Source organism: Mustela putorius, unplaced genomic scaffold, assembly GCF_011764305.1.
Source record: "Mustela putorius furo isolate JIRA1106 unplaced genomic scaffold, ASM1176430v1.1 tig00000129_pilon_pilon_pilon, whole genome shotgun sequence".
Lineage (NCBI taxonomy): Eukaryota > Metazoa > Chordata > Mammalia > Carnivora > Mustelidae > Mustela > Mustela putorius.
The window spans coordinates 43,050,801-43,077,430 of NW_025421290.1; the positions used below are offsets into that span (position 1 = coordinate 43,050,801).

Consider the following 26,630-nt stretch of genomic DNA (forward strand, 5'->3'; position numbering starts at 1 on the left):
TTGCCACAGCCAGGAACCCGACAGGCACACAAATGTGCCGTGGACCCTACCTCCTTCCCCTCTCTGTAAGATTAATGGTCCGCAAACACCACCTAGGTTGCTTGACTTAGCTGCTCAAAAACCTTCGGCTCCTCTAGAATAACATCCAAACTCCTCAGGCCACCCAGCCTGAGACACTTCCACTCCCATCACCCTCCCTGGTACCCTACACTCCTGAAAAGGAGAATCACAGGTTCCCAGAACGTCTGAGACCTTTCTGACGCCCCGCCTTTGCTCAGGCCATTCCTTCCCCTTGGAGCACCTCTCCCATCCACCTTTCTATCCTTCCCTGCATCTGCCTTTCCAAATCCTAACTGCTCTCTGAGACAGTTCAATGCCACCTCCTCCAGGCAGTCATCCCTGATGGCTCAGGGCTCGCGGTCTCTGTCTTCTGGAGCACTTTGTACCCGTGGCCCTCTGTGCTGGGTGACCACTTCCCATTTCCCCTCCCCTGAGCAGCGAGCTCAACCAGGGCCTGGAGAAGGAGTTCTTACTCATCTCTGGGTTGCACGAGCCAGAGCCCAGAACATGGGAGGCACTCAGTTCACACTAGCCGGGTAAATCAGAGTCCTTGCTCGGCAGATGATCCCAGGGCCACCAAACTCTTGGCAGACACTGCTTGGCATCAGCTCATCCTCGGACCTCCTCCCTTAGACGCCTTCCTTTCCATCCCTATCCTCCCCCGGCCCATCCTGCTGGCTCTCCACTGTCCCAGTCTGGGCCCCTGTTTTCTATGATCTGGACAACTGCTGTAGCTTCCTGATTCATCTTCCCCACAAACCTCTTGCTGCTCCAACCCATTCTCCTCTCAGCCGCCAGTGACTGTCTTAAAAACTAAATCCTTTTGTGCACCTCTGTGGCCCAAGCCTCTTCAATGGCACTCTGGGAGGGAAAAATCCAGCTCTGTACTATGGGAAGTGTAGTTTATAAGGCCCCGAGTGATTTCGCACTACCTTCCCCAGGCTCCCCCTTGATCACTGTGCCCAGCCCAGCTGTCCAACCACAGGACCTTTGCATGTGCTGTACTTCCACATGGCGTGCCCTCCCCAGTCTGCGTAAGGTACCTCCTTCAAGTATCAGGCAGCCTGAAAGGCCTTCGTTGGCCATGCTGTCCAAGGTGGAGCCCCCCTGTAGCCCCCACTTCTTCCTGGAACCACTGGTACAGCTCATATCCCCAGCTCCTGCCACAGCATCTGGCCCAGAGTCAATGTTCAGCAGGTGTTTGCTGAATGAATGAATAAGTGAGTGAGTGAGCGAATGGTCCTCTTGACCACCTGCAGTGGTTTCCCTCTGGGCATCCCGATTCTAGTTTCATTTTCTTCTTGACTAAGAAAGTTAGGAGAATTTGGGTTGTAAACTTTTTTTTTTGTAGGCTCCATGCCCAGCATGGAGTCTGATCTAAGACTTAACTCATGACCTTGAGATCAAGACCTGAGCTGAGATCAAGAGTCAGATGCTTCACCCACTGAGCCCCCCAAGCGCCGTCGTGTTGTGATTTTTTTTTTTTTTTTTAGCAGAAACCAAGAATGGCTTCTTACATCTGAGTATACATACGTAGCCTCTTTATGGGTCTGTTCATTTGTCAGCATTGACTGACTTTATAGGGAAACGTCCCCTGTGTTTCCGACAGACCTCGACTCTCTCCCGGTAGCCACAGGAACAGCCTCCCAGGATGGTCCCTCCATGATGTGCCTCTGTCCTGGGCTGTCCCTGCATGCCAGGATGGAGGCAGTTCTGGGAATACCAGCCCCGGGGCCTGTGAGGGCAGACGCGGAGCCGACCCAGGCCACACGGCCCGGTCCCAGCACGCACGACAGCCTCTGGGGCCTCTGGGCTGCCCACCTGCCGGCTCTAGGTGGCAGGTCCCCCTCCCCCACCCAGCAGATGCGGAATCCATGTCTCCTTTTAATTATACCAACACCAGGCCCCACGCAAGGCCGCTTCATCAGAACCCTGCAGGGATCAGAGTTGTCAGCCAGGGGCTGTCTGGGACATGAGGCCACATGGCTGTCCACCATCCCTGGGGCCGCTCCAGGGAAGACGCCACAGCTGCTGCTCGCCTTGGAGCGATGGCAGGGTCCCGCCTCCCCCCTCAGACTGCCGCCTGGGCCGGCCCCGATGTGCTCTAGTTCACGCCTGATGTACCCAGCGCCCAGTTTCTAGCGCACAGTCCAGCTCACAGGCGCGCCCTGCCTCCTTCTCTCTGATCTCTCTCCCCTGCCGGGATGTACGCTCCGCATTATTTTGTTCCACAGCGTATCCCAAGCTCCTAGAACGTAGGAATGCTCCAGAAATGTCTGAATGAATAAAGGGCTGCCTGCCTTGCCATCACCTTTCCCAGCTTCACTCTGAGCGCCCCGGAAACTCTGTCTCTGACTCTTCATCAGCACACACGCCTGTGACAAGGCACACCTTCACGGCGGGCCCTTGGTTGCTCCCAGCCACGTGCAGCCCGATCCCTTGCATTACTCATGGCCTCCCCACTCTGCAAGGCCAGTCGCACCACTCCCCACCCTCCAGGCCCACAGTGAGCTCTGCCTGCTGCCCTGGGGACCCCCTCAAGGATCCTAGTTCATATCTCCGCCTGCCTTCCCGTGGTCACTAAGTGGGGACCACCCGACTGTTTCAGCCCTAAGTACTTACCCTCCTTCATTCCCTGGGGCACGACCCCCTTGCTCACGGCACCACCTGGCCCAGACCACCATTCTCTCCCCTGCCATCACCCTCTCCCTGCTTCTGCCTTTGGTCTCCTGCCGCTTGGCCATCTGAAGACAGCTTAGCTGGAAGCTCTCCACGCAGACCCCCCGACGCTCTGCACGGCCCAGAGCTCGAGTCCAGGACTCCGGCATGCCGTGCCTTGCCCCCGCTCCTCTAACTCACCTCTTGTGCCCGTCACACACTTGCCGTCTTGGGGTGGACAGACTCTCTGTGGCCTCCAACCCCTGCCGTACTTTCTGTCGGGAATACACCCCCCTTCCCCATTTCCACTCCCAGCCTTCACCTGGAGAATCACGGCCCCTCCGCTCGTCCCCCCATTGCTTCCTGCATGGCACCTGCTCTGGGTCAGACACTCTCCACTCAGCGGACTGTCTGGGAATTCTCGGGGCTCCATTTAGTCTGTGGTCCCCGTGTCCTGCCTCCGCGAGTTGTCCACATCCCCAACTCCACATGACAAAAAGCAGAACCCTGGTCCACCCCCATGAGCCTTCCCTGTGGGTCTCCCTGTCCCACCCGCCAGGCTGTCCTCGGTCTCTGGCCACAATGGAGAGATCCACACACATCTGTTGAAGGAGTAAATGTCTATGATCAGTTTACTGCTCTTTAAATATAGGGATCAACTACCCCAAGGGTAGGAGAGCACCCGCAGGAGTGCTGATGCGCTTTCTGGAGTGAGAAGGAGGGGTGTGGATCTTGGAAGGTGTAGACCCATTGGGTCTGGCCAGGTGTGAAGGCCACCCGAGGTGATCCCAGGGGAATTAGGTGACAGCCCGTAGCCTGTAGCTGGTGTCCTTCTGGGGCTCACTGGCTCAGCTGCCAACTGTCAGTGCTGCATCTCTGCCTGGGGAAGGTGGTTCCCTCACTGTTCTTGGGATCAGCTCTTAACTGTGACCCCAACTCCCTCAGCCCACAGGTCGGGTCACTCGGTGCTGCTGTCCCAGCATTTCCCAGGGCTCCCCAGCAGGACTGAGCTCCCTGCAGCTGCCCACAGGGATGACTGGCTTGTCCCGTCTCCCACTCCCACTCACTCCTTATTGGTGTTTTCTGAGATCAACTCCCAAATAGCCACCTGTCCCTGAATTTTTGTCTCAGTACCTATTTCTGAAGCTCAGACTGAGACATGGTCCCAGATGCTCCCCATGAATGGCAGGCTCAAAACTGGGAGTCCCCGCCCCGCCCCCTTGCTCCTGGAGAGCTTCTATTGTCTTAGCCGTCAGTCATGGCGTTTATGCAAACATTCAGTGTGCACCTTGCATGGGTCAGGCTCTGAGCTGTCTGGGGATGAAGAGGAATCAATAGTCCCAGTCCTCAGGGACCCGCAGAAACTCAATAGGTCAGACCAACTACTTTGTCCTGCGCATGAGTAGGACATCCTACGTGAGTTCTACAATAATATGAACTCGCCAGCATTGACAGGGTGATCCCCTGGGGCTGGCACTCTTCCTAAGCACCAGGGCGGGAGGCCATGTGACCCACTCAACAGCCTTATGAGGGAAATGAGGTTCACACCAGGCCAGGGTTATGGGGTGCCAGATCAGCTCTTGATCCCAGTACAACAGGTGGGGGAGGCTTTCAGGATCATGTCCCCCACCCTGCAGGATCCCTTTCCATTACGGGGTCACCTGCTCAACATGTGTCCTGCTCAGGGGGTGGAGCCTGCACATTGCCTCGGGATTCCTCCCCACGCCCAGAGGCCCCATGAGGAGGAAACTGTGGCTCACACTGCTTTAGAGCACCCAGGTTTATGTGCAACGTCCAGAATAGGGACTGCAAGAGGGTATGGGGTTTCCTTTTGGGATGATGGAAACGCCCTGCCATTAGATTCGGGAGTGACAGGTGCACGACACAGTGAACATACTGAACAGAGCACAGAACAGAACGCTTCCAAACAGTGAGCTTTCTATCAGACAGACTTAGAGCACCCCGGAAGCGGGCTGGAGGTGCACTTTGGCCAACGGGCATGTTTGTCATCTCCAGCCCCTGTGCTGAGTCCAGGCTCCTCTCCAGACTCCGCATTCCCAGAGGGTCAGGGTCTAGGGTGGCCCTGATTCTTGGGATCTCCCAACCCCCGTGGTGGTACCAAGATGTCACTCACTGGTGTTTGAATCTCACCGGCCTTCTGGCCCCAAGTGCCAAGGTACACACCTGTTCGTCTTCCCGAAGCACAGACCCCTCCCCGCCACCTGCCTCTGGTGACAGTCGAGGGTCTCCGCCTTGACTGGGGCAAGAGTCACCTCCCTCCATGTAGGGCAGGGCATTGGTCACTTTTTAGAAGTCCCAAGTGATGCCAACACCTCCCAGGAGCCAAAGCTCAGGCATCCAGCTGGAGGAAGGGGGTCTTGTACGATTCGTTTACGCAGCCTCTGGTACCCGCCGAGGCCCAGCCTCTTGGTGCATGTTTGCTCCGTAAATCAACAAAGAAAGGTTGGCTGAGCAAATTAGAGTCCACATAAATGTGTCATGTTTTATTTGCTGGATACCAGCAAATGAACGGGAGACAAACAATTCCATTTATTGAATTGGGAGAAGAAAATTCGGTACTTAAAAAAATTAAATGAAATCAGTTAAAAGAATGGGCCAACACAGCAACCTCTTCCATCTCAGCCGCAGCAACTTCTTCCTAAAAACATTGCCAAAGGCAAGGGAAGCAAGGGCAAAAATGAACTATTGTGACTTCATCAAGATCAAAAGCTTCTGCACAGCAAAGGAAACAGTTGACAAAAGCAAAAGACAACTGAAAGAATAGGAGAAGATATTTGCAAATGACATATCAGATAAAGGGCTAGTATACAAAATCTATAAAGAACTTATCAAACTTAACACCCAAAGAACAAATAATCCAATCAAGAAATGGGCAGAGGACATGAACAGACATTTCTGCAAAGAAGACATCCAGATGGCCAACAGACACATGCAAAAGTGCTCCACATCACTCGGCATCAGGGAAATACAAATCAAAACCACAATGAGATACCACCTCCCACCAGCCAGAATGGCGAAAATTAACAAGTCAGGGAATGACAGATGCTGGCGAGGATGCGGAGAAAGGGGAACCCTCCTACACTGTTGGTGGGAATGCAAGTTGGTGCAGCCACTCTGGAAAAAAGTATGGAGGTTCCTCAAAATGTTGAAAATAGAACTACCCTGTGACCCAGCAATCGCACTACTTGGTATTTACCCTAAAGATAGAAACGTAGTGATTCGAAGGGGCACGTGCACCCGAATGTTTATAGCAGCAATGTCCACAATAGCCAAACTATGGGAAGAACCTAGATGTCCATCAGCAGATGAATGGATCAAGAAGATGTGGTATATATACACAATGGAATACTATGCAGCCATCCAAAGAAATGAAATCTTGCCATTTGCAAAGACGTGGATGGAACAAGAGGGTATTATGATGAGTGAAATAAGTCAGTCAGAGAAAGACGATTATCATATGATCTCCCTGATATGAGGAAGTTGAGAGGCAACGTGTGGGGCTGTGGGGGGTAGGGAAGGAAAAAATGAAACAAGATGGGATTGGGAGGGAGACAAACCATAAGAGACTCTTAATCTCAGGAAACAAACTGAGGGTTGCTGGGGGGGTTGGGGGGAGGGATGGGGCGGCTGGGTGATGGACATCGGGGAGGGCATGTGCTGTGGTGAGTGCTGTGAAATATGTAAGACTGATGATTCACAGACCTGTACCCCTGGGGCAAATGATATATTATATGTTAATAAAAAAGTTATTAAAAAAAAGAATATCCACAATTACATGTAAAAGCTAATACATTAACCCTTTCTTTTCCAACCAAAAAAAAAAAAAAGAATGCGCCCAAAACTGGTAAATTCTTCAGGATACCAGAGGCTCAAGTCCAGGGACAAGAGTCGTGCTCCCGTGTGCACTCTGCTCAGTAAAGAGCCAGCCCATTCTGTGGATGGGGGAGTTGAGGCCAATCTGGATAAGAGATTTGCTCAAGCCAGGATTATGCAGACAAGAGACCCCGTTTACTGAGAGTGGGATGCACCGGCTGTCAGGCCAGGCCCTCATGGACTATTTCTGCCCCAACCCCGGCCTTCGGAGAACAGCCTCTCGCTTTGGCAGATGAGTGAATGGAAGCTCGGAGAACGGCAGGGACCAGTGCCCAGATGCTAAGGGCTAGAGCCAGCCCCAGCGCCCAGGCCCTCCTGCTCCCAGGCCCGCAGGTGGTTCAAAGATGACAGGATGGAAACCACGTCCCTGCAAATGATGAATGTCTGATGCCCTAACGTCCAAAACCATGGTGACCGCAGAAACCAGCGTCACCAGGGCAGCCCAGGAAGCAAGACCCCTGCGAAGTGACACGGCTCCTATTTGGTGCCGAGGGTCCCTCATCAGGTCTTGCTCTCAGCGAGGACAGTGCACTGTGGTCATGCACTTTTGTAAGGAGCCCGGAGCCCTGTGGAAGCCGGTCCCACCTTCCGCACCTGTCCTTGCTTTAGAGGCCTCTGACGGCCTCCTCCGCTAGCTCCAAACTCCTTAGACCCCGGAAGAAAATCTGGCTGGCTTCTTTGATGCAACAAAGGGTTGTTAAACCTTGGATTTGTGCTAAAGTCCCAGAGGTTGTGTCCTTAAAATGACAGCTGCTGAAATGTGGGACAGCTGAGTCTCTGCTAACCCTTCACATGCTGTCTGAGTCTGCCTGACGACCCCGCCACTGAGATCAGCGACATTGAGGACCAAGGGAAGGAGCGGTGTGGGTGACGTCCCGTGGCTTCTCTGCTCCTCGATCCCACAAAACCCAGTGGCATCCCTGCCTCCTGACCCTCCCGTACAAGCAGCGACCATCCTGCCTCCTGTCCCTCCCCTACAACCACAGCCACCACCGTGTCCCCTCACCCCTGCCTCCAAACCGTCTTCAATCAAACTGGGGCTTGACAGCACCTCCTCTCCCTTGTGGCCACCTCCCCCCATTCCAGGCCACACCACTGACTACCCCACCACCACCTGTGGCCTGGACCCAAGTGACAGCCTCCTCACTGGGGACCTGGTCTCTGTAAGGTGTCAAGGAGACCATGCCACACCTCTGCTCCAGAGGTCTCTAGGTGCACTTAAAACCCCACCCTCTTCCCTAGGCTCCGGGGCCCTGCGCTGTCTGGGTGCTGCCTCCCTCTGAGCCTCGCCCTGTCCCATCCTCCTTCATGGAGCAGCCAGAGCCCCCTGGCCCTTCACACACCCCAAGTGCCACCCTGGCTGTCCCCTCCACTGAGAAAGTTCTTCGCCTGGGGTCGTCCCCCCCTCCCCCACTAATTCCCTTCCACCAGCTCCCAGCTGAAACATCACTTCCTGTCCCCACAGCACGCGATATTAAGTGACCGCCCAGTGATGCCCCATCAGACCCCAAGATTTTAGCGACCTCTGTAGCACACGTTTCCCTCTACTGGTGATGGTTTCGGTTTATTTTCTGTCCCAGGATCCTCTGGGATCCTCTGCTGGAGCCAATACACAATAAAATGTCAACTTGGTCACTGAAGGGTTCCTTCTGTCAAGTTCACGGCTGCATTCCCAGAACCTAGCCCAGGGACCGGCAAGAGCAGACAGTCAAAATTATTCGCAAACCCCACGCGAGTAGCTGCCGAGGACCTGCGATAAGCCAGACACGCGCTAGGGAACTTCGCTACATCCCGCAAAGGATCCAGGCATTAGTCAATTAATTAATTAATTGCTAAAGATCAAATCTGATACTTAAAGGGCAGGATGATTGCTATAAAGGAAAAAGACAGTTCTTAAAGGGCAGGATGATTGTTATAAAGGAAAAAGTTCAAAGAGTTTGTAAAGATGGAGGGTAGCCTGTTTTTAAAAATGTGGGCATCTTCTCTGACCCTCCTCTCTCAAGAGGCGGCGACTGAGTCCCACCCCCGCAGTGCGAGCAGCCCTGGGCCCGTGATTCCAAGACCCAATACAGCAGCCGTGATGCGTCACCTCCTCAGCTGGCTTCCACCTGCTCTTAAGGCTCGGCCCGCAGCCGCCATGCTTCGAGGAAGCCTGAGCCCCAAGAGGATAGCATGTGGGTCTGGGGGACCCGGCTGGCTGGGGACCCAGCCGACAGAAAGCACCAACCACCCGACGTGAGCAGGGAAGCCATCAAGGTGCAGCCAGCCCCAGGCAACTCACGGTAACTGCAGGACAGACCTCCAGCGCGAGCCTCCTGCTGGGGCCCCTGTGAACCCCACGCCCGCGAAAGGAAGGGAGAACAGGTGGGCAGTTGATTTCACCATGAATTTTGGGATGATCCCCAAACTCTTAGCTGTAGATAGAACTGGGAATGGTGTGACCTCTGCGGAAATCAGGGAGGGTTTTCTGGGAGGATATTCAAGCTGCTGTCTACATGACTTAAGGTCAACTCCTTTGAGGGGGAGCCTAGCACAGGGAAGGACTCACACATTCAAAGGCTCTGAGAGGGGAAGAGCGAGGCGCGTTCAAGGAAAGGAGGGGGGATCCCCCGACGCTGGCTGTCCACAGTGGAGGGGCAGAGGTAGGCAAAGGAGGCAGCAGGAAGCAGGAATGACTGCCCCTTCTTTCCAGCTGGGCAGCCTGAGACCAGTAACTCACCCTCTCTGAGCGCTAGGCTCCGCACAGAAATTGGGGATAATACCACTTACTACAGAGGAGTGGCTGAGGTTTAAATGAGCTGAGGCAAGCCTCCACCTCAGTACCGGGAGCTAAATATCATTTTCCTTCTAGTGTTCTGGGTGAGTGGAAAAAAAAAAAAAAAAGCATTCTAGAACTTCCACAGTCCCATGTGTTTCTCTTTGTTAAAACTTGGCCCTTGGCACACAGGATGTGGAGCCAGGTGACCCCATGCTAGCTCCACCACCGCTGGGCGACCTCTGGGGAGTCACTTAACCTCTCTTCTGGTTTTTCTAAGAATAAAACAAATGCAAAAAATAAAACCTCTATCAGTGACTTGACTCCGTGAAGACAGGCACTATGGAAATGCAGGCTCACGTCTCTGTTCTGCCACAGCTATTTTGGGCTCAATCAGCCTCAGGAGCAGGTCTCACGGAGGGGCGTACGTGCTTTTCCTTGAGGGCTGGTACGCGTCTCCTTCCCTGGCCTCAGCCGTGTCTGAGTCACACGCGGGGACGAGTGCGCACTGCTGACATTTACCGAGCGAGCCCAGGTCCTGAGCTCTGGCGGCTGCCGTGGGCTTGCTGCTCGGGCTCCTTGAGTGTGCCTTTGTCTCTGCCAGGATTCACGCCCGCCCATGCCTCCCAGAAATACGCGGGCCTGGGGAGCCCCGACTGACCGTGAGCCCAGCAAGGGCTCCCCAGAAAGGGACCCTGGGCGGAACTCTCCAAAAACCTTTCCCTTTCTGTTGAAAATCCGGGAGAGACGACACATCCTTAAAGAGCCAACTTCATCCTCAAGTTTCTAACCTGATGCTCCTTCGCCAGCCCCGTGTCTGAGTAACCCCTAACCTGGACGCCAGTTACCATTAACACCTATTAGCTGCCATTCATTGTACGACTTGGGCTCTGGGTTCTGCACTGTGTTAACTTTACGGCACCAAATCCCCCCAACCATCCCCATGCAGCCACTGTTGTCACTGGCCCCATTTTACAGATGCAGCAACTGAGGTCCCATGCAGTTAAGGATAGCTTGCCCTAAGCCCTTAGCTAATGAGCAAGATTTGGCACCAGGTCTGGAGGGCAGGAGAGATGGGCTGCCATAGGGCTTCTCAAGCATGGAGTTTCTGCCTCATTCAGTCTATGTCATCTCCAGTCTTCCCAGCAACCCCTTCTCCCGGGGGGTACCCCCAGCCCCACTTTACAGATGAGGGAACTGAGGCCCTAAGAGGGAATGGGACATGCCCAGCATCACAGAACTAGGGAGTGGAAGGGCCGGGTCTGCCTTTAACATCTCTGTCAAGCTCTAGAATGCCGGTTCTCAAAGTGTGTACCCTGGGCCAGCGACGGCTGAGAATGTATGAGAAACGCAAATCCTCAGGCCCTACTCCAGACCTACTGAACCAGGAATTCTGGGGATGGGGTCCAGTAACCTGGGTGGAAACAAGCCTTCCAGGGGCTTCTGACTACACTGGACCCCTGGTCCAGTGTCTCCCAACAACCCGCAGCTTGTACAAGTTTACAAGGTGATGTTGCCCCTTCCTTTTAAGGGTGGTGAAAACCTGTGCTTGAGAAACAAAGGGCAGATCGGGGAGATGCTCTTCCACGCGCCTTCCCCATGGCAGGTGGGACTCAGGCAGGGCCGCCTCCACAACTGCCCAGGGCTTCCGGCAAGGGTGGTGCGGGGCTGCCCCCCCCATAGGAACACACAGCTGAGCTGTCCCCATGAGCAATGAGTTCCAGATGGAGACCGGGGGTGGGCCAGTGTCCCTGAAAGTTTCATGATAAAACAAAACAAAACGAACACACCCAAACCAAACAGATCAACACCTAAAAACCCACCTTGCCTTTGTTAGAAGAGCGGCCTGGCGAAAGGGAGACGGGCTGTCTCAGTCAGCCCAGGGCTGAAGCGTTCCATGGGTCCCTGTGCTCCAGCCCAGCCAACAGCTACTGGAGAATTCTTTCACACTATCCCAGGCCCTCCCTTCCAGCCCCTACCGGGGAGGCCAAGTCCCTGGGTGGCCCTGGGGCTGCTGGCCTGCCCACTGCCCACTGCCCACTGCGGGAACTTGGCCAACGCTGGCCAGCGGAGGAGAGGCCCTTGTGAGTGGAAGGGATGTAAGGCACATCCATGGGACAAATGGGCAAAAGGCGGACACACGTCCAGAAAGAGCGTCTCCGGAAACACGGCACTCCTTCTGCAAACAACTTCGTGAGGGCAGGAGCCACCCCTCTCTCGCTCACTGCTAACCTCCTAGCCCTTGGCACCTTGCCTGGCACCTGCTGAGCTCCACACACACCTCGTGAACGAAGCTCCGTGCCCGTGGGAGAGGCTGATTCCTTGGGGACTAGAGAACAGGCTGAAGTCGTAGATGTGGCTCTCTGTCTGACATATACTGGGCACAACTTGGATGCAGGATCTAGACTGATCTCAACAAGGACGGAAAGAATGGACAAATCCTTTTCTCTGCCACTGGTCTCATATCATAGCTCCAGGCAGGCCATGGCCAAGGGGGTATCCTCTGTCCCATCCCTGCCCAGTGTCCATGTCCCCTACTTGGCTTTTCCCTTGGAAAGCCACCACTCCTTTAACCTCCATTCCTGCATGCCAATGGCAAGGGTGGTCACATGGCCCAGGCCTGACCAGTCAGCTCATTCCAGCCCGTGGGACTCACCACCACTGACCCAAGGACAGACACGTGACCCAAGCTGGCCCACTGACAGTCAGCCCCAAGACTTGAGTTGAAAGATTCAGAAAGAGAAGTTCCCTTTGTAGGAAGATTACTGACAGTAAGGTTGATGGAATCCGGGAGCCTAGAGTCCTCAGGGCCTGGGCAGGCCTGAGAGAAGGGACAACCAGGGGAAACCAGAAGACAGAGAGACAGAGGCAGAAATCCAACACGATCATCGTGCGGGACCTGCCTTTGGAATATCCTGACACGCGAGTCAGGAAACTAACATCTCTCACCCTAGTTTTAGTATGGCTTGAGCTGCTTCGAGATGCGTCTCTGCTCCATATAACCAAAGGAGCCCCCCCTCCCACCTCCTCAACCCCAGAAGCCCTCAGGCCCCAAACCCAACACGAGGCACTCCCTGCCTGCCTCCCCTTCTCTACGGCTCCCAGCTTGGCTCCAGGCCCTCAGGGATGGTCTAGGGCTTGAAGCCTCTTACAAGGTCCGCACTGGACTCCAGTCTAGCAGCTCACCCTCAAACTACCCTCCACACTGTCAGGAGAACGGATCTTTCTAAAGAAGACAATACAGAATCAGGCCAGTTCCCCAAGGCACACCTTTGTGAGCTTGCAGCATTTGATGGCGATTCCTGAAGCGGGGGTGCGGGGGGCGTCCACGCAGGTAAGTAAGCTGATGCACACGGACCCAGCACGCTAATACACGGAGACAGAACGAGAAGCTTCGGCCCCCTCTGGTCCTCTTATTAAGCCTCCTGACTTCTTTATGGAGAAAAATCTCTCTGGGGCCCTACCAGGGCCCTGATATATCTCTACCACTTGCTTCTCTCCCTTTCTAACAGAAAGAGGGAAAGCCTTGAACTCGGCACCTTCTGCAACAAGCCAGAACTTTGGAATGTGTTTTGTGCCCGTTGCGTCTGTTTTTAGGGTCACCTTCTGCGTATGCAAATGACACCGGTTTTTCATTGACAGTCGTTACATAAAGTTTTCCTTGGAAATTAATTTGTATAAACACAAAAGTGAGTCTATTTAAAGAAAAACGAAGGCAAACAACAGGATGTAATAGGAGATGGTGAATCACGTTTGGCAAACAGTGATTCACAGGATGCCGTGTGATCTCCTCCGCGGGGCACACGAGGCCCTCACGGGCTGCCCCTTGTCCGCTCCTTCAAACCCACCGAAGGGCTCTGGACTCCCACGATGAGGCTCACAAAGTCATTACTCTGTTGCTTCTGCCTGATGTCCTTGTAAGGACCTATTTAGCCAGAGCGACTCCATCTTAGTTAAAAGCCATTTTGATGTTTGTGCAAGTAAAACTTAAACTGACTCTGCCTCCCTCCCCCCAGAGAAACTTACTTAGAAGCAAGTCTGGGAAACCAGTAAAATATGGTCAGCTAGTTCCTAATAACAGAGCCCAGAATACAAGGACGAGTCAGGCCAGGTGGAGACATCCAATCAGTAAAAGTACACATATTGTCTCCCTAACCACCAAAGAATGTAAACTCTGCCTTTTCGGCGCCAAACTTGAGCGCCAATTCTGCCCAGAGTAATAGGTTAGTTCAAACAGCTACTAAAGGGTAAATTATAATTCAATTGGTCACCTGCTGTGACCTAACATGACTAGGCAATGTTACAATCTCACTGGCCACCTACGTCAGGCCAGGCTTTTTTGCTCTATAAAAGTTAGTCTGTGAGACTGGAAGGGGTCGCTCTCTTCGGAGGTGGCCCTGACTGGTGTCAATCAATTCTTAAGGATGTAAGATGGGGGGTGGTCGCTTCGGATACAGCCCTGGCCGGTCAGTCTGACTTCTAATGCTTACCATGGAATAAAGCTTTGCAGAACTTTCACCTTGTCTCAGTCTCGTTCCCCTGGCCGATCAGTCTAACTTCTAATACTTGATAAATAAAACTTTAAATAACTTTCACTTTGTCTCCGTCTTGTTTCGTTTAATAACGGACCTAACAGTCCTTCCCTCACACCCTCCTTTTTGACCTAGAACAATCCTGTTTTTTCTGGGAGACCCAGGTGAATGTTGCTGTCTACTGTGGCCCAACTATTCGAAGATCTCGTGGCCACCTGGGTTCTCTCGGTCCACGTTTTGGGGACTGCTAACACCAAGGCCTTCTCTGTGAGGCTGAGAGACTCCAGGAGACCAGAATGGCCTTTTTATCTCTGTGTCTGGCACAGAAGCTTGGTTAGCACGGGGTGAATGGAAGGGACTCCCATGGGGGGGGGGCAGGTGTGGATCCATCAGATGCAAGCATATAGGGGGACCACTCAGACCCAGAGCCTAGACAGCAACAAGGGGAGGATTGCTCATGGAAGGGAAGGGGGAAGGAGTGATCTCCAGACACAGGTGCCCGAGGCTGGGCTGCATGGCACAGCCCAGGGATTCCCTCTGGAAGGCGGAGGACGAGAGCATCCCAGGCTACCGGGTCCTGCAGAGGCCTGGAACACAGGGCCTGGCAGGCCAAGCTTCTTGACTTGAACTTACATTTGGATCACCTTTGAACTTGTAATGCCAATTCCTAAGCCTTACCCCAAAGACTGACTCGGTAGGTTTGAAGTGGGTCCTGAGCCACACTTTAAAAGGAATGCCTCGGGGCGTCTGGGTGGCTCAGTTGGTTGAGCAGACGACTCTTGGTTTCAGCTCAGGTCATGATCTCAGGGTCCTGAGATCGGCCCCGTGTGGGGCTTGGCACGCAGCGGGGAGTCTGCTGGAAGATTCTCTTTCTGCCTCTGCTCCTCCCCCCACATTCTCTCTTGCACAGTCTCATGCTCTCTCTCTCTCTAAAATAAATAAATGAAAAAAGGAACGGCTCAAGGGATGTTGAGAGCCACACTCTGGGAAGCACTGGGCCACAGGTGTCAGGTACGAACACAGACAGGTAACGGGCCTAGCAGACAAAATGCAGAAATATGTCCGAACAGCAAAGCACCCCCCCAGCACCGCATCACCGTCTGGACACCAAGAGCCTTAAGACCCAGTCCACCCAAGAAGGAGCGTTTTCAAGGTTATTTAAAATATGCCCCCAAATAATTCAACGGAGATGTGTTTCACGAGAGAGAGCCACATACACGGTCACAGGCAGTGTTACAGGCCGGCCCCGGAGCCATCCATCCCCAAAATACAGAACCTCTTGTTAGAGACCTTCTCAACTAGCGATTGTGAGCAGGAACCTTAACCCCTCCGAGTCAGGAGGAGGCCACTTCTGGCTAAAGAAACCCTCCTTTGTTTGGATGGCCAGGCAATCACATTGTTGGTAGATGAAATCAAGGCCAGCCAGTGAAAGGGAGGTTTCTAGCAGAACTTGCGGCAAAAGGGCTGTAAGGCCCAACACTTGGGTTTGCTACCAAACACCTGGGTTCGCTACCAATCGCCTCCTGATGGGCGAATTAAAATAGAGAAGCGAAAGCATGTGCACCCGTGGGGTCTTTAAGACCAGCCCGGAGGCCGCCCCCCTTCCAAGCTCTGGCCTTCAGAACAATCCAGGCCGAGCCACTCATCAAATGGAGATTGACTTTTATCTGATTAACCGATGGAGAGACATCCTCTTCCACTCCGCGGAACGTTCTGTGGGAAAGGCGCTCTGCAGACTGCAGGGAGAAGTCGGGCCTTGGCTTCCCTCCTGCTCGGCCAGTGGAAAATTACAAAGGAAGGAAGGCTGTCCTTCGCTCTGCTCACCGGTTCTTCCTGGGCCCGGAAAACACAAAGGGAACCCCAGAAACAGGCGAGCCTTTACTTACCTGGGGCGGAGAGGAGTCGGGGAGGCGGTGGGGGCGGGGGCGGCGGCGGCAGCAAGGGAGGGGGCCGGCACTGGCAGATGTGTTGGCAGCTGTCGGTCACCTTGGAGCAGGACTTCTGGGGCTCCCCGTGAGTCACCTGCAGAAACAGGCAGGTGCTCGAGAGGAGACCATGAGGCCGCTGGGAGCCAAAACGGGCCTACCCCACCCACTGTGAGCCAGGCTGGAACTCGGGATCCCGCCCCCAGACCACCGCGGGCAGAAGGCAGGAGTTGGGGTGGCTCTAAGGGAACGGTGTTGTGGGCAGCCGGCCTGGTGGGTTTAGAGACCAAGCTTTTATTCCCAGCTCTGCCAGGGGCTGGCTGTGAGATCGCAGCACGTGACCTGGCTATTGACGGGGAGACGAGGAGGTGAAGGTTAACTCTTGGAATTTCCCTGCCGCACAAGGGAGGGACCTGAGGCCCAGGCTGCCCGAGGGTCCCACACCCCGGGCGGTGACAGGACACTGATTTGACCGCATCAGTAACCTGCGCCAACCATTCCTGCAGTCTTCCTCCGAACAGCACAAGGCCAAGCCCTCCCCTTTTCTCTGCCCACAGGTCCTGACAGCCTTCCTATGTCCTTGCAGGGCCAAGGTACCCCCCACCTGGAGGGAGGAACCTTACCCAGCCCGGCCATGTGAGCAAAGGCAGCCTGAGGGGTCTTGTGGGAAACACAGTCCTTGGGTGCCTGCCCACAGTTCAGGAGCTCACGGGGCCATGTGGTTCTGCTCCAGAGGCCCCCCGACAACGTTTCCAGCCCCACCTCAGTCCACACTCTCAGCTTCTGCTCTGCTCTCAACGCCCTTCCTCTAGTCCCTGGACCCTGGCCACGCACCATCCTCCCCTTTATATACGCTGCTCCAATGTTCTAGAATGTTCTCAAACTTGATCCATGACTCGGTCTGGCGATCAGCTTCTCAGGCAAACCCCTCAGACCAGGTCAGAGCTCCTTTTATAGGCTCTCCGGGCACCAGGCTGCTCTCTGGGGGCAAAAATCTCATTTGGGTGATTACCTGATTCCTACCTGTCTTCACCATTGGACTAGAGGCTCTACAGGGACAGGGACCCAGCCTTTTGTTTTCCCTCACTAAGGCAGTGCCTGGCATCCAATCAGTATTTGGTGAATAAATGAACGAGTATTAAAAACTTGACCAGAATCCATGCCTCTTGACTCCTGGCCTGGTGTTTTCCGACACTGGTCTTCAGTTCTGCACCTGTCAGCCAGGATGGGGCCAGGCTTGACCAGCAGTTCCCAGCCCTGGGTGCACATGAGAGCCTCCCAGGGAGCTTTAAAAAATACTCACTCCCAACCCTTTCCTAAGACCGATTAAATCAAAATTTCTGCAGGTAGAACTGGGCATGGCTGTTTTGTGTAATTTGCCCAGGCTAGACTTCGACTGGCTAGCCCGCGTGAACACTGCTGGTTCACACAAACTGGCGTCCTGCCCTAAGCCTCGAGCCTAGGGTTCAGTGCCTGGCCCAGGGAACGAGGGGATTTAAAGGTATGAAGGGAAGGAGCTGGTGGGCATCCTCTCGTCAATGAAGCCCACAGTAACTTCTCCGGCTGTGCTCTCAGGGGAGTAGAAACCCAGAACCCCAGTTTCTCTGCAGGTAGCGTCCTGCCGCTGGGAAGAACATTCTATAGATGGCCTTTGGAGGCCAATTCTACCATGTGTGTCCTGGACCAGCAGGGAGAGCCCTGGGGCTCCGATGCTCCCTTCACACTTGGTGGCTGTGAACAAGCTGGGTGATGACCACTGGGTGATGGCAGTGGCTGATTTACAGCCCTAACTTAGTATCTTTACAGCCCTAACTTAGTATCTACGAGGGAGGAAGCAGCTGCTCACCACCTTTTAGTGTTCTTAAAGGGCCACTGACTGCGTTTCAAACTCCAAAGGCAATCTCATCAGATCCTTGGATGAGGAACCTTTCCCAGTAAGTTGGTGGGGATCCCTATCTCCCGGCGCAGCCATGGTACCCCCACCGGCTTCTCCAGCAGTGCCCCTGTCAGCTCTGCCGTGGTCATCGAGCTGCCCTCCTCCCGGTTCCGACCAGCGCCGGCCTCCCAGGTGGCTTCTGTGCTGGACTCCACAGTGTGCAAACATCATGCAAGGCCACTGCCAAAGCAAGGACTCTCCCACTCTCCGAGGGGCAGTTTACACGAGAGTTCGAGAGGAGCACGTCTGCTTAACCTGGCCCAACACGATGACCCATTTTTGTGAGCCGCTGTAAGGGCACGGATGTATATGAGAGTTTAATGTGATAATGTTATTGGCAGGGAAGCTGGGGCCAAGTTTCAAGGCTTAAGGGGGAGAGAACAAAGGAGTGCGCCTGGCATTTAAAAATAAAAATCGATGGTTCCTGGGTCTCTCTGCTAATGGCCCCCTGAAATGGGACTGCGCACCACTGCTTAACCCATCACCCTCACAAAAGCATCCAGTTTGAGGTATCTAGCCTTCTTCCTGATGGGGGACCCCACCTGGGGTCCTTCACTGGAGTTTGGTCCAGCACAAGCCTGTGGCCACTGAGCCGCTCTTAACAGATACCTGGTTACTCTGACCTTGATCCGCTGGCCAACTTCCGGGACCCCACGTTCCCCGCTCCCACACCCACCCATCATGTTGGCTCCATCTGCCCAAGGCTGCTGCTTCTCCCTGGGGGCACTCTGGGGCACCCTGCCCACTGCTTTATTATGTCTGCTTCCTGCACGGAGCTCTGAGCATCTTGGGGGGGGCAGGCGGGTGGGTCTGTGCTGCCGGAGTCCTAACTCCATGTGCCTCTGAGCCCGACCGTGTATGAGCCACGGCTCTCGTTTCACCACGAGGATCAGTGGGAGAGGCCAGCGCTGTCATCCATGCTTATGGGGAGCGGGGGGAGGACAGGCCCCGCGAGGCTAAGTAACGAACTAAGATTTCACAGCCCTGCATTCAGTTGGCACACAATGAAAAGATGTGTTGGGGGATGGTCCTCCCACCAGTGGACAAACACAGGATCTATTCTGCTCCCAGCTCTGGGTCCACCTGGGGGCTCTGCGCTTGGTGGTGGTATTGTATTTAGACCAGTTGATATTGTATTTAGGTCTAAATATTGTATTTAGACCTCAGCATTGAGAGCCCATCTCAACGCCTGGCTTGCTTGGTTTGTATCTTGGGGAGTCCCACAGGGAGAAGGAACTTTCCCTTAAGCCACCTGTTCTTGGCTGGACTTGGATAAGCAGGAGCAAAGGCTCAGAGAGGCCAATGACTTGCCTAAAGCCCACAGAACAGAAGTTGGCATCATGACTGCCTGGGACCACTTTTTGTCCAGTTTTGCTATCCCCTGCCTTCCCACCCCGGCTCTGCAGCATTGCCCTGGGGCCAGAATCTTGTTTCTGTTGCTGTTGTGGAGAGTGGGCTAAGGCACAGGTAAGTCCTGCAGTCACGTGGGTTTAGGACCCGCCACTGTGGTCTGGGAGCCATGGTGCTCCGTGTTCCCACTTACTCCTGACCAGTCCATGCAGCCTTCTGGTTCAGTGGATGTCATGTCCCAAATAGCCCCTACGCCCATCAGTTTCTCCCCATTCCCATTGCTACCACCCTGAGCCAGGACACCATCATATCTCCACTGGGCAGCACCTGCGTCTTACCTAGGAGAATGAGATTTAAAAAAGAGGACATCTTGTTAAATTTTAAAGAAACAACAATTTTTAGTATAAGTATATCCCAAATATTGGACGGGATATACTTACACTAAAGCATGAGGTGTTATTTATTTGAAATTCAAATTTAACTGGATGTCCTATATTTCTACCTGCCTAAATCTGGCAACTCTCCCCTCCCCAGTGTCTTTGCCCCCTTGTATCACCCCCCCGCCTCCCCAGATCCATCTTTTTGCTGGGCCTGGACCAAGATTTCTAAAATGCCAGTCTGAGACCGTGTCCTTTCTTGCTTAAAACCTCCACGGCTCCCGTACCCCTCAGGACTGTGTCCAAACTGTAAGGCATTATGTTAGTGGCTTTCAACAGTGGCCTTACCTGGGACTTCCCTCCCCTAAGTTCCTCCAATGCCTCATTCTCCCCTCTGGCCTCAGGGATACTCCCTCGGCCTGGACACTTTGTCCGTGCCCGCATCCTGCTCCTATCTTGTCCTTGTTCACGCTTCAGCCGCAGCACTGCCTCTGCGAGCCTCCTCTGGCTCTTCCGCCAGGTCTCGTCCCTAAGCCGTCTGCTCCTGCTGAGTTCTCTTGCCTCTGATTACTTAATTTTCTCTCCAGCGCCAGACTGTCAGTGCCGAGAGGCCAGGGACTGCTCCCTCCTTGCACTTCACGAAGGCCCTAGCAAACAGTAGGTGCCCAATAAATGCTGATGAGATAAGCCAAGGTGTAGTGACTGATCACAGGAGGAGCTCAGCGCTGCTGGTGGCTCCCCTTCAGCGCACAGAGACCGCTGGCCCGGATCAGAGCCTGTCTCCCTAGAGGTCGCCCACAAAGATGATGGCTTCTGGCATCTTTTATGGAGACAGGCCAGCATCACACTAACTTGATGAGACACACTCCTGTCACACCTAATAAATTTGCCAGCCTGTCATCCTCTTGGCTTGCAAAAAAGGAATCATCTGGAAGTGAACTTAGAAGAACCCTGAATCACAAAAGCCTAGGATCTCAACTGTAGACCTATTAAAGAACAGGGGAAGGCTAGGGAATGCCCCCACCAACCTTGTGGCAATTTAAATGTCATCCAACTCTAATGGTTATGTTTCTTACCCTCTGGGCAGCAGCCAGAGGCTTCAGGCCAATTTTAAGGTGGGAACCTGGTGCTCGGGGGGACCACAGGTCTCCTCCTTCACCAATTAGCCTATTAATTATAGCTCTTTAATATGTTGGTCAACTGTTACAACTTTGGGGGATTCTTCTAGCAAAATGCTTATGAAAGCACAATCAGCTCTGAGCTCTTTCTCTATATTCAAGAAACTCCTATGATGTGGCAGATTTCAGTCTCTCCACTTAGAGGGAACTACATGGCCCTCGTGCACTTGTATCTTTCTCTTCTTCCCTCTGTTCTCCTGGACTCAGCTCTTTCCCTTAAAAACCAGAGCCATCCATTCCAAAGCCCCTCTTCCCTTGGCTTCTCAGTCCCTTTTCATTTGTAGATTAATTTTTCCAGAGCCTCCTGCCAACAGTTTGCCCATTTTACTTGTCTAGAGGACTCCTTTTCTAATTGATTTTCACGAAAATTGATTTATATTGAGTAACAGCATCTGAAACACCCACGCACGTGCGCGTGCGTGCACACACACACACACACACACAGAGGCATGCGTGCGCACTTGGGTGAGCGCTGCCTGGCTGAAGGACATTGCTAAAAAACTGAGCTGTGGTCACAAAATTATTTCTTTTGGTGGTGATGGTGGGGAGGTGGCGGGTCTGCTGTTGGAATCCTGCTAGTTCATGCCACAGAATGCCAGCCTTGGAGGCTGACAAGATCGCATTGCTCTCCAGGAGTGTCAGGGAAAACCGTAAACAGACGAATAGAAAAATGCGGTGAACTTCACATCTGAGGTTCAACTAAAAGTTGCACAAAGGAAGCTGGTACCGAGCCGCCCAAGTGTTTAGAAGTGACAAAATCCTGAATCCTGAGGAGGCACAGCTGAGTTTAATAACTGCCGTTTCACACATTAAACAAAGCTGTCAATTCCAGAAGGAAAACAATCGTGAGGGAGACAGAGGCAAACCGGAGAAGCCAGAGCAGGAGATGAGCCTGCGGCTGCGGCTGGGGGGCGGGGAGGGGAGACCCCAGCCCATCCACCTGCTCAACCAGCACGCTCCTTCCATAGCCTGAGAGTCCCTGGTGCTCCCTGATGGTCACCCAAGCCACCATCTGAGCACGACGGACAGCTGGGTCCCAGCGGGACCCCATCGCGTAGGGCAGCTTAAGGCCCGCGGCAGACCAGCTAGGGGTCTCACCCTATCCCCTCTTCTTTGCCCCTACTTGGGGCAACCATCCAAAAGATCCCAAACCCCCCAAAGGCCACCAGAACCTCGTAAAGCCACAAAACCTCCAGAGTTGGGGATTTCAATGCTCAAAACAGCAAAAATGTCCTCTAGCATCTGTGGAGCCGCTGAAAATTAAAAAATGTCCACCAGACTCTGTGGTGATCAAGAGAGTGGCTGGCCATCCAGAGGGAAGAGCAGCATGACCGCTACTAGTATGGCTACTGTAAGTCACAGCCACCACTGGGCGGTCCATGTGCTGCGCTAAGTGATCTTTACTGGCGCGGTATCATCAAGTAGTTAAAATAGCACAGTAAGGAACAAGAAAGCAAGGCTCAGAGAGGCACTGCCTGAGGTCCTGAGCCAGTGAGGAGCAGAGCTGGGGCTCAAAATGCAGAGCTGACACAAGTTCACTTCACCACTCCACTGTAACACTGACCGTGGACATTCTGGAAGATACCAGGGGCCATGCCATCTGACCTTCTCCCTGAGCCTAACAGAAGTCACTGTGGCTGGTGGCCACCTGGCCTGTGCCCTGGGGTCTCAGGGGCCCACGGTGAGGGCTCCAGGCCCAGGCAATCCTCACAGATGGCTAGTTCCTTCCCACAACTCCATGGGGGGCCTCCACGCACAACCTGTCCACACCCCCAACTCTGTGGCCTACAGGAAACAGCCCCAGCTGCGGTAAGCCCAGTTTAAGAAGGCTAAGTAGAAGTTTACTAGTGATTCTGGTGGGAAATAAAGAATGTATGATTCTTAGGATCATTTTATTTTTAAGTTTGTAGAAGCCCTAAGGTTTCTTTCCCCACATTTTCGCAACAGAATGTTATCACAGGAAGGCACTCCCAGGCCCTTTCTGCTCCAAGGCCCTGTCCTGCAGGCCTTAGCAGGCCAGGACTGAGGCCTACAGGGGAGTTCCACCCCCCCTCCCAACTCATCTTTCCAGGGCCAGAGTAGGGACGATGGAGAGAGTGAGAGACATTTCTTTTCCCAAACTCTCCGGGGGAGCAACTTGAGGGGCAGCTGCAGGAAGCCAGGGTCGTGGGAGTGAAGTACCACACCCCCTCCCCAAGTCCTGCTGGGGAGGAGGTCCTCCAGCCCAGCATCCCACACCATCCGGCCACCGACGCTCACCTGCACGAAGCCCCAGAGCGGGTGGAGCGCGCAGTGCAGCAGCAGTGAGGGCCAGCAGCAGCCCCGGCGCAGCACTAAGTCCCGGAGGAGCATCTCGGCCCGCGGCACCAGGGCTCTCGGGGGCGAACTGTCGGGGAAGCAAATGCCGGGGTCAGCCGGGCGCTGCGCGGGCACCAACGCCTGCGCGCACCCGCACACGTAGCGGTCAGGGTTGGGCGGGCACGCCCCGCACCCTGGGGCACCCTCATAAAGCAAGTCCGCCCCTTCCCTCAAGCTTGCACATTCGCTGACCCTTCGTGCACACTCACAGAAGCAGGCATCCCGGAACCCCGACCCCTGGCGCACACTTCCCGAACCTTATGTGTATCTCTTGGCCCCGGGCACACCCCCAGAATCTTGCGTGCACACTTTGGCTCCGTGCACACCTCCAGATAGAGCCAAGCACACTTAACGGAGCCCAGTGCATCTTCCCGGAAACCTCCCCAGCCGTGCACAACTCACTCCCACTGTGAGCACACTTCAGACCCGGCGGGCACCTCTCACCCTGCCTACACACCCACGGAAACGGCCGTGCACACCCACCGACCCCAGCCGGCTCAGTCGCTGAGCCCGCATGCACAGCACCAGGAAATCACAAGCTGCGTGCACCCTCCCTGCCCCGCCGGCCCTCACTGCGCACACTGCAACATGGGCACCTCCGTGCGCACCCCATTTGCCCTCACGCGCTCTCCCGAGCCCGGGCCTCCCGCTTCGGGGCGTGAGCCTCCCCCACCCCACCCCCGGTCTCCCTCTCTGCCCGCACCCCTCCAGTGCCTCACGCCACCTTGCCTGGCGGCGGCCCCGGCCGATCCTCGGCGCGGGGAAGGGAGGTCCGCGCTCCCCCCGCGGCAGACTGTTCCCGAGCCGCCGGACGGCCCCCATTTAAAGCCAGCCGCCTCCCCGGTCCCCCGCCCTCTAGGCGGGGCCTCGGTCCTCACCCTGGCGGCTGCGCGGGCGCCCGGGGGCTTCACATGCCGGGGAGGAGCGCCGGGCACCGGAGCAAAAGTTTGCGCTCGGCTGGGGCCGAGCCGGCTGCCGAGCGGGGGCCGGGCGCGGGGCGCCCGCACGGGGCGCAGGGCGCGGCGGCTCCTGGCTGCTCCCGGCCGCGCGGGGGCCGGGAGGGGCGGCACCCCGCGCCGGGGCCCGAGGCGGAGGAGGAGGGCGGGGAAAGTCGCCTCCGAGCAGCCTGGAGCCGCCGGCGCAAGCCTCCCCAGATCCCCGCCCTTCCTGGTGGCGCCGCGCGGCTGCCCGGGGCGCGGGGGTGCCCGAGCTCTCCCCGCCGGTCACGCCGGCCCGCGAGAGGCGCTGCGCGGGAGCGCCCGCTCGGGCAGCAGGGCCGCGGGCGGAGGCGAAATAAATAATGCACGAAAAAGGAAAACAGACGTGAGCCTCGCCAGAGCCTCGCCCGCCTCCCGCCCCGGGCTGCGCTCCCGCCCGCGCTCCCCGCCGCCGCCGCCAGCGCCGCTGCAGTGATTCCTCGTCTCCATCTAGCGAGGCTATTGTGTATTGGGCGCTTAATAATTTATTTATTCACCCGCGAGGAAGAAGACTGCCAGCTCCGGGGGGTCTTGCTCCACGCTTGCCCTCCCCCCTCCAAGTTTCTCCGCGGCGACGGGAAGGGGGCAAGGACCGACTCGTGGAGACCCCCTTCTGCGCTCGGTCCCTGCGGACTGTCTCCCCTCCCCCGCCCCATTCGGAACGGCAGACTCCCGTGGGTCTCGGGGCTCCATGGTGCAAGCCGTCTCCCCCCGGGGCCAAGGGCCCTGTTGTCCCTTCCGTGGTCTCAGCCCGGGGACCTCCCCAGCCACACGCTGCTTCTTGGAGGGAGCTGCCTAGGGCCCCCGGGAGGACCTCAACACCTCAACCATGTCCAACTCCTCTGCTGGAGGCGAGATTATCAACAAGTCGGTCGCGAAGGAGCCTGCCACGCTTCTCCCAAACCCGCGGCCCCTGGCCTCCTAGACCGCCCGCCGCAGGGACGCGCAACCGCTGGGCGCCTGGGGTGTCTGCGCTTGGGAAGCACTTTGACAGATGGAGTGGCCTTCCAGAAGGTCCCGGAGGCATGGACAGTCCTATTTTTAGGTTGAGCGAGGGAGGGAACCAGGGACTGGGGACTAAGAGCAGAGTCAGACACCATAGTTTATACCCTGAAGAAACATTTTATTTAGTTCTGTTCTCGGTGTCTGTGGGCACCCTGAGTGACATAAACACGCTAATATCAACAGCTCTGCAGCCAGGTTTCCGACCAGTTTCCCAGGGATCACTCCGTGCAGAGTGCTGACCCAGACGGCTCTCTGTGTAAATTCGGTGAGCCACTTCTGAGCCCTGTAGAGGCAGGGGGACAACTGTGAATGGGGGATTCCGTGCCTTTGAACAAAACCAGGGCTGTGGTGTGAGAAAGGGGCCTGCACTGAAGCAGGGGACAGGCAAGAAGACAAGGGAGGGGGCAGTCAAGGCTTCCAGGGTACAATGACCTGTGGGGAGTGAGGGAGTATTTCAAGTGTTGAGGGCCCCTTGGGTGAAGATGTGGAGATACTTGTCCATTCATTCATTCATTCATTCCATACGTAGCGTCTGTGAGCACCTACGAAGGGCCCGACAGAGCGTCTGAGGCCGGTATACAGCAGGGAGCCATCACGGAGGGACCATCCTGGAGGGAGGAGGCATGGGAAGAAAATGCTGGAGAGGGGCTTCCTGGGTGACTTTCTCTCAGGAGAAAGAGTCTGAAGCAAGAGAACGAGTCACAAAACAGAGCCACTAGTTGTCAGCTGAGGTCAAAAGAACACTGATTATCTTAATGCCTTTCTACTTAAGCCCATCAGGGGATTTTGTTCAATTCGGGATCTCATTCTTTAGATGTGACAACAACCTGACATGTTTATATATGGAGCTCTTTACCACTTAAAAAATGTCCTTGGGGCGCCTGGGTGGCGCAGTCAGTGAAGCAACCAACTCTTGATTTGGGTTCAGGTTATGGTCTCAGGGTTGTGAGAGTGAGGCCAGAGTGTGGGGAGTCTACCGGAGATTCCTGTCTTCTGCCCCTACCCCCCTCAAAAAAATAAGATTAAGTCTTTTTAATTTTTTTTTAAGATTTTTTTTTTATTTTTATTTTTTTGACGGATAGGAATCACAAGTAGGCAGAGAGGCAGGCAGAGAGAGAGAGAGGAAGGGAATCAGGCTCCCTGCCAAGCAGAGAGCCTGATGTGGGGCTCTATCCCAGGACCCTGGCTGGGATCATGACCAGAGCCGAAGGCAGAGGCTTAACCCACTGAGCCACCCAGGTACCCCAAGAATAAGTCTTTTTAAAAAAATGTTCTTTATATCATATTTTAATGCCCTTCTCTCAACTCTGTGAGGTAGAAGTAATTGCTCCATTGGACAGTTTCGGAGACGTGAGGAGCTCGCCGGGGAGGACACCGCTGCTGCCCTGGGATTCAGGAGTTCTGAGCCCTCACACATTTCTATGAGAGGACCCGGGCAGGTTTTACGTGTTGAAAAGCCCTGTATCGTACATTCTGGTCTTCAGTGCTCCTGGACTGGACCCATTCTGTGTACCTCTGGGGTGTCACTGGGCCCCATTGCCTCCTGGTCCTTCTAGCACAGTAGAATATCACAGCCTTATGGGGAAGACCAGGCTCTGTCATGGGCCCCCTCAAGCCCTGGAAGG

The 26,630-nt window shown here is 55.0% G+C and overlaps 1 protein-coding gene across 5 annotated transcripts in view; it reads right to left on the bottom strand.

Moving 5' to 3' along the window:
- Positions 1-24,049, bottom strand: part of PRIMA1 (proline rich membrane anchor 1) — a 61,119-nt gene extending 37,070 nt beyond the window's left edge. For 4 of the 5 annotated variants that reach the window (XM_004754783.3, XM_004754784.3, XM_013057443.2 and 1 more), the window contains exons 1-3: positions 23,748-23,856; positions 22,925-23,051; positions 15,786-15,921 (exon numbers count right to left, since the gene is read on the bottom strand). In XM_004754783.3, the coding sequence (XP_004754840.2) occupies positions 15,786-15,921; positions 22,925-23,051; positions 23,748-23,845 (361 nt within the window). In that variant the 5' untranslated portion in view covers positions 23,846-23,856. Of the gene's footprint in view, positions 1-15,785; positions 15,922-22,924; positions 23,052-23,747; positions 23,857-23,901 lie in introns of those variants that run through there. The other variant, XM_045073106.1, reaches the window with a different exon arrangement.
- Between the last annotated feature and the right edge of the window lie 2,581 nt (positions 24,050-26,630).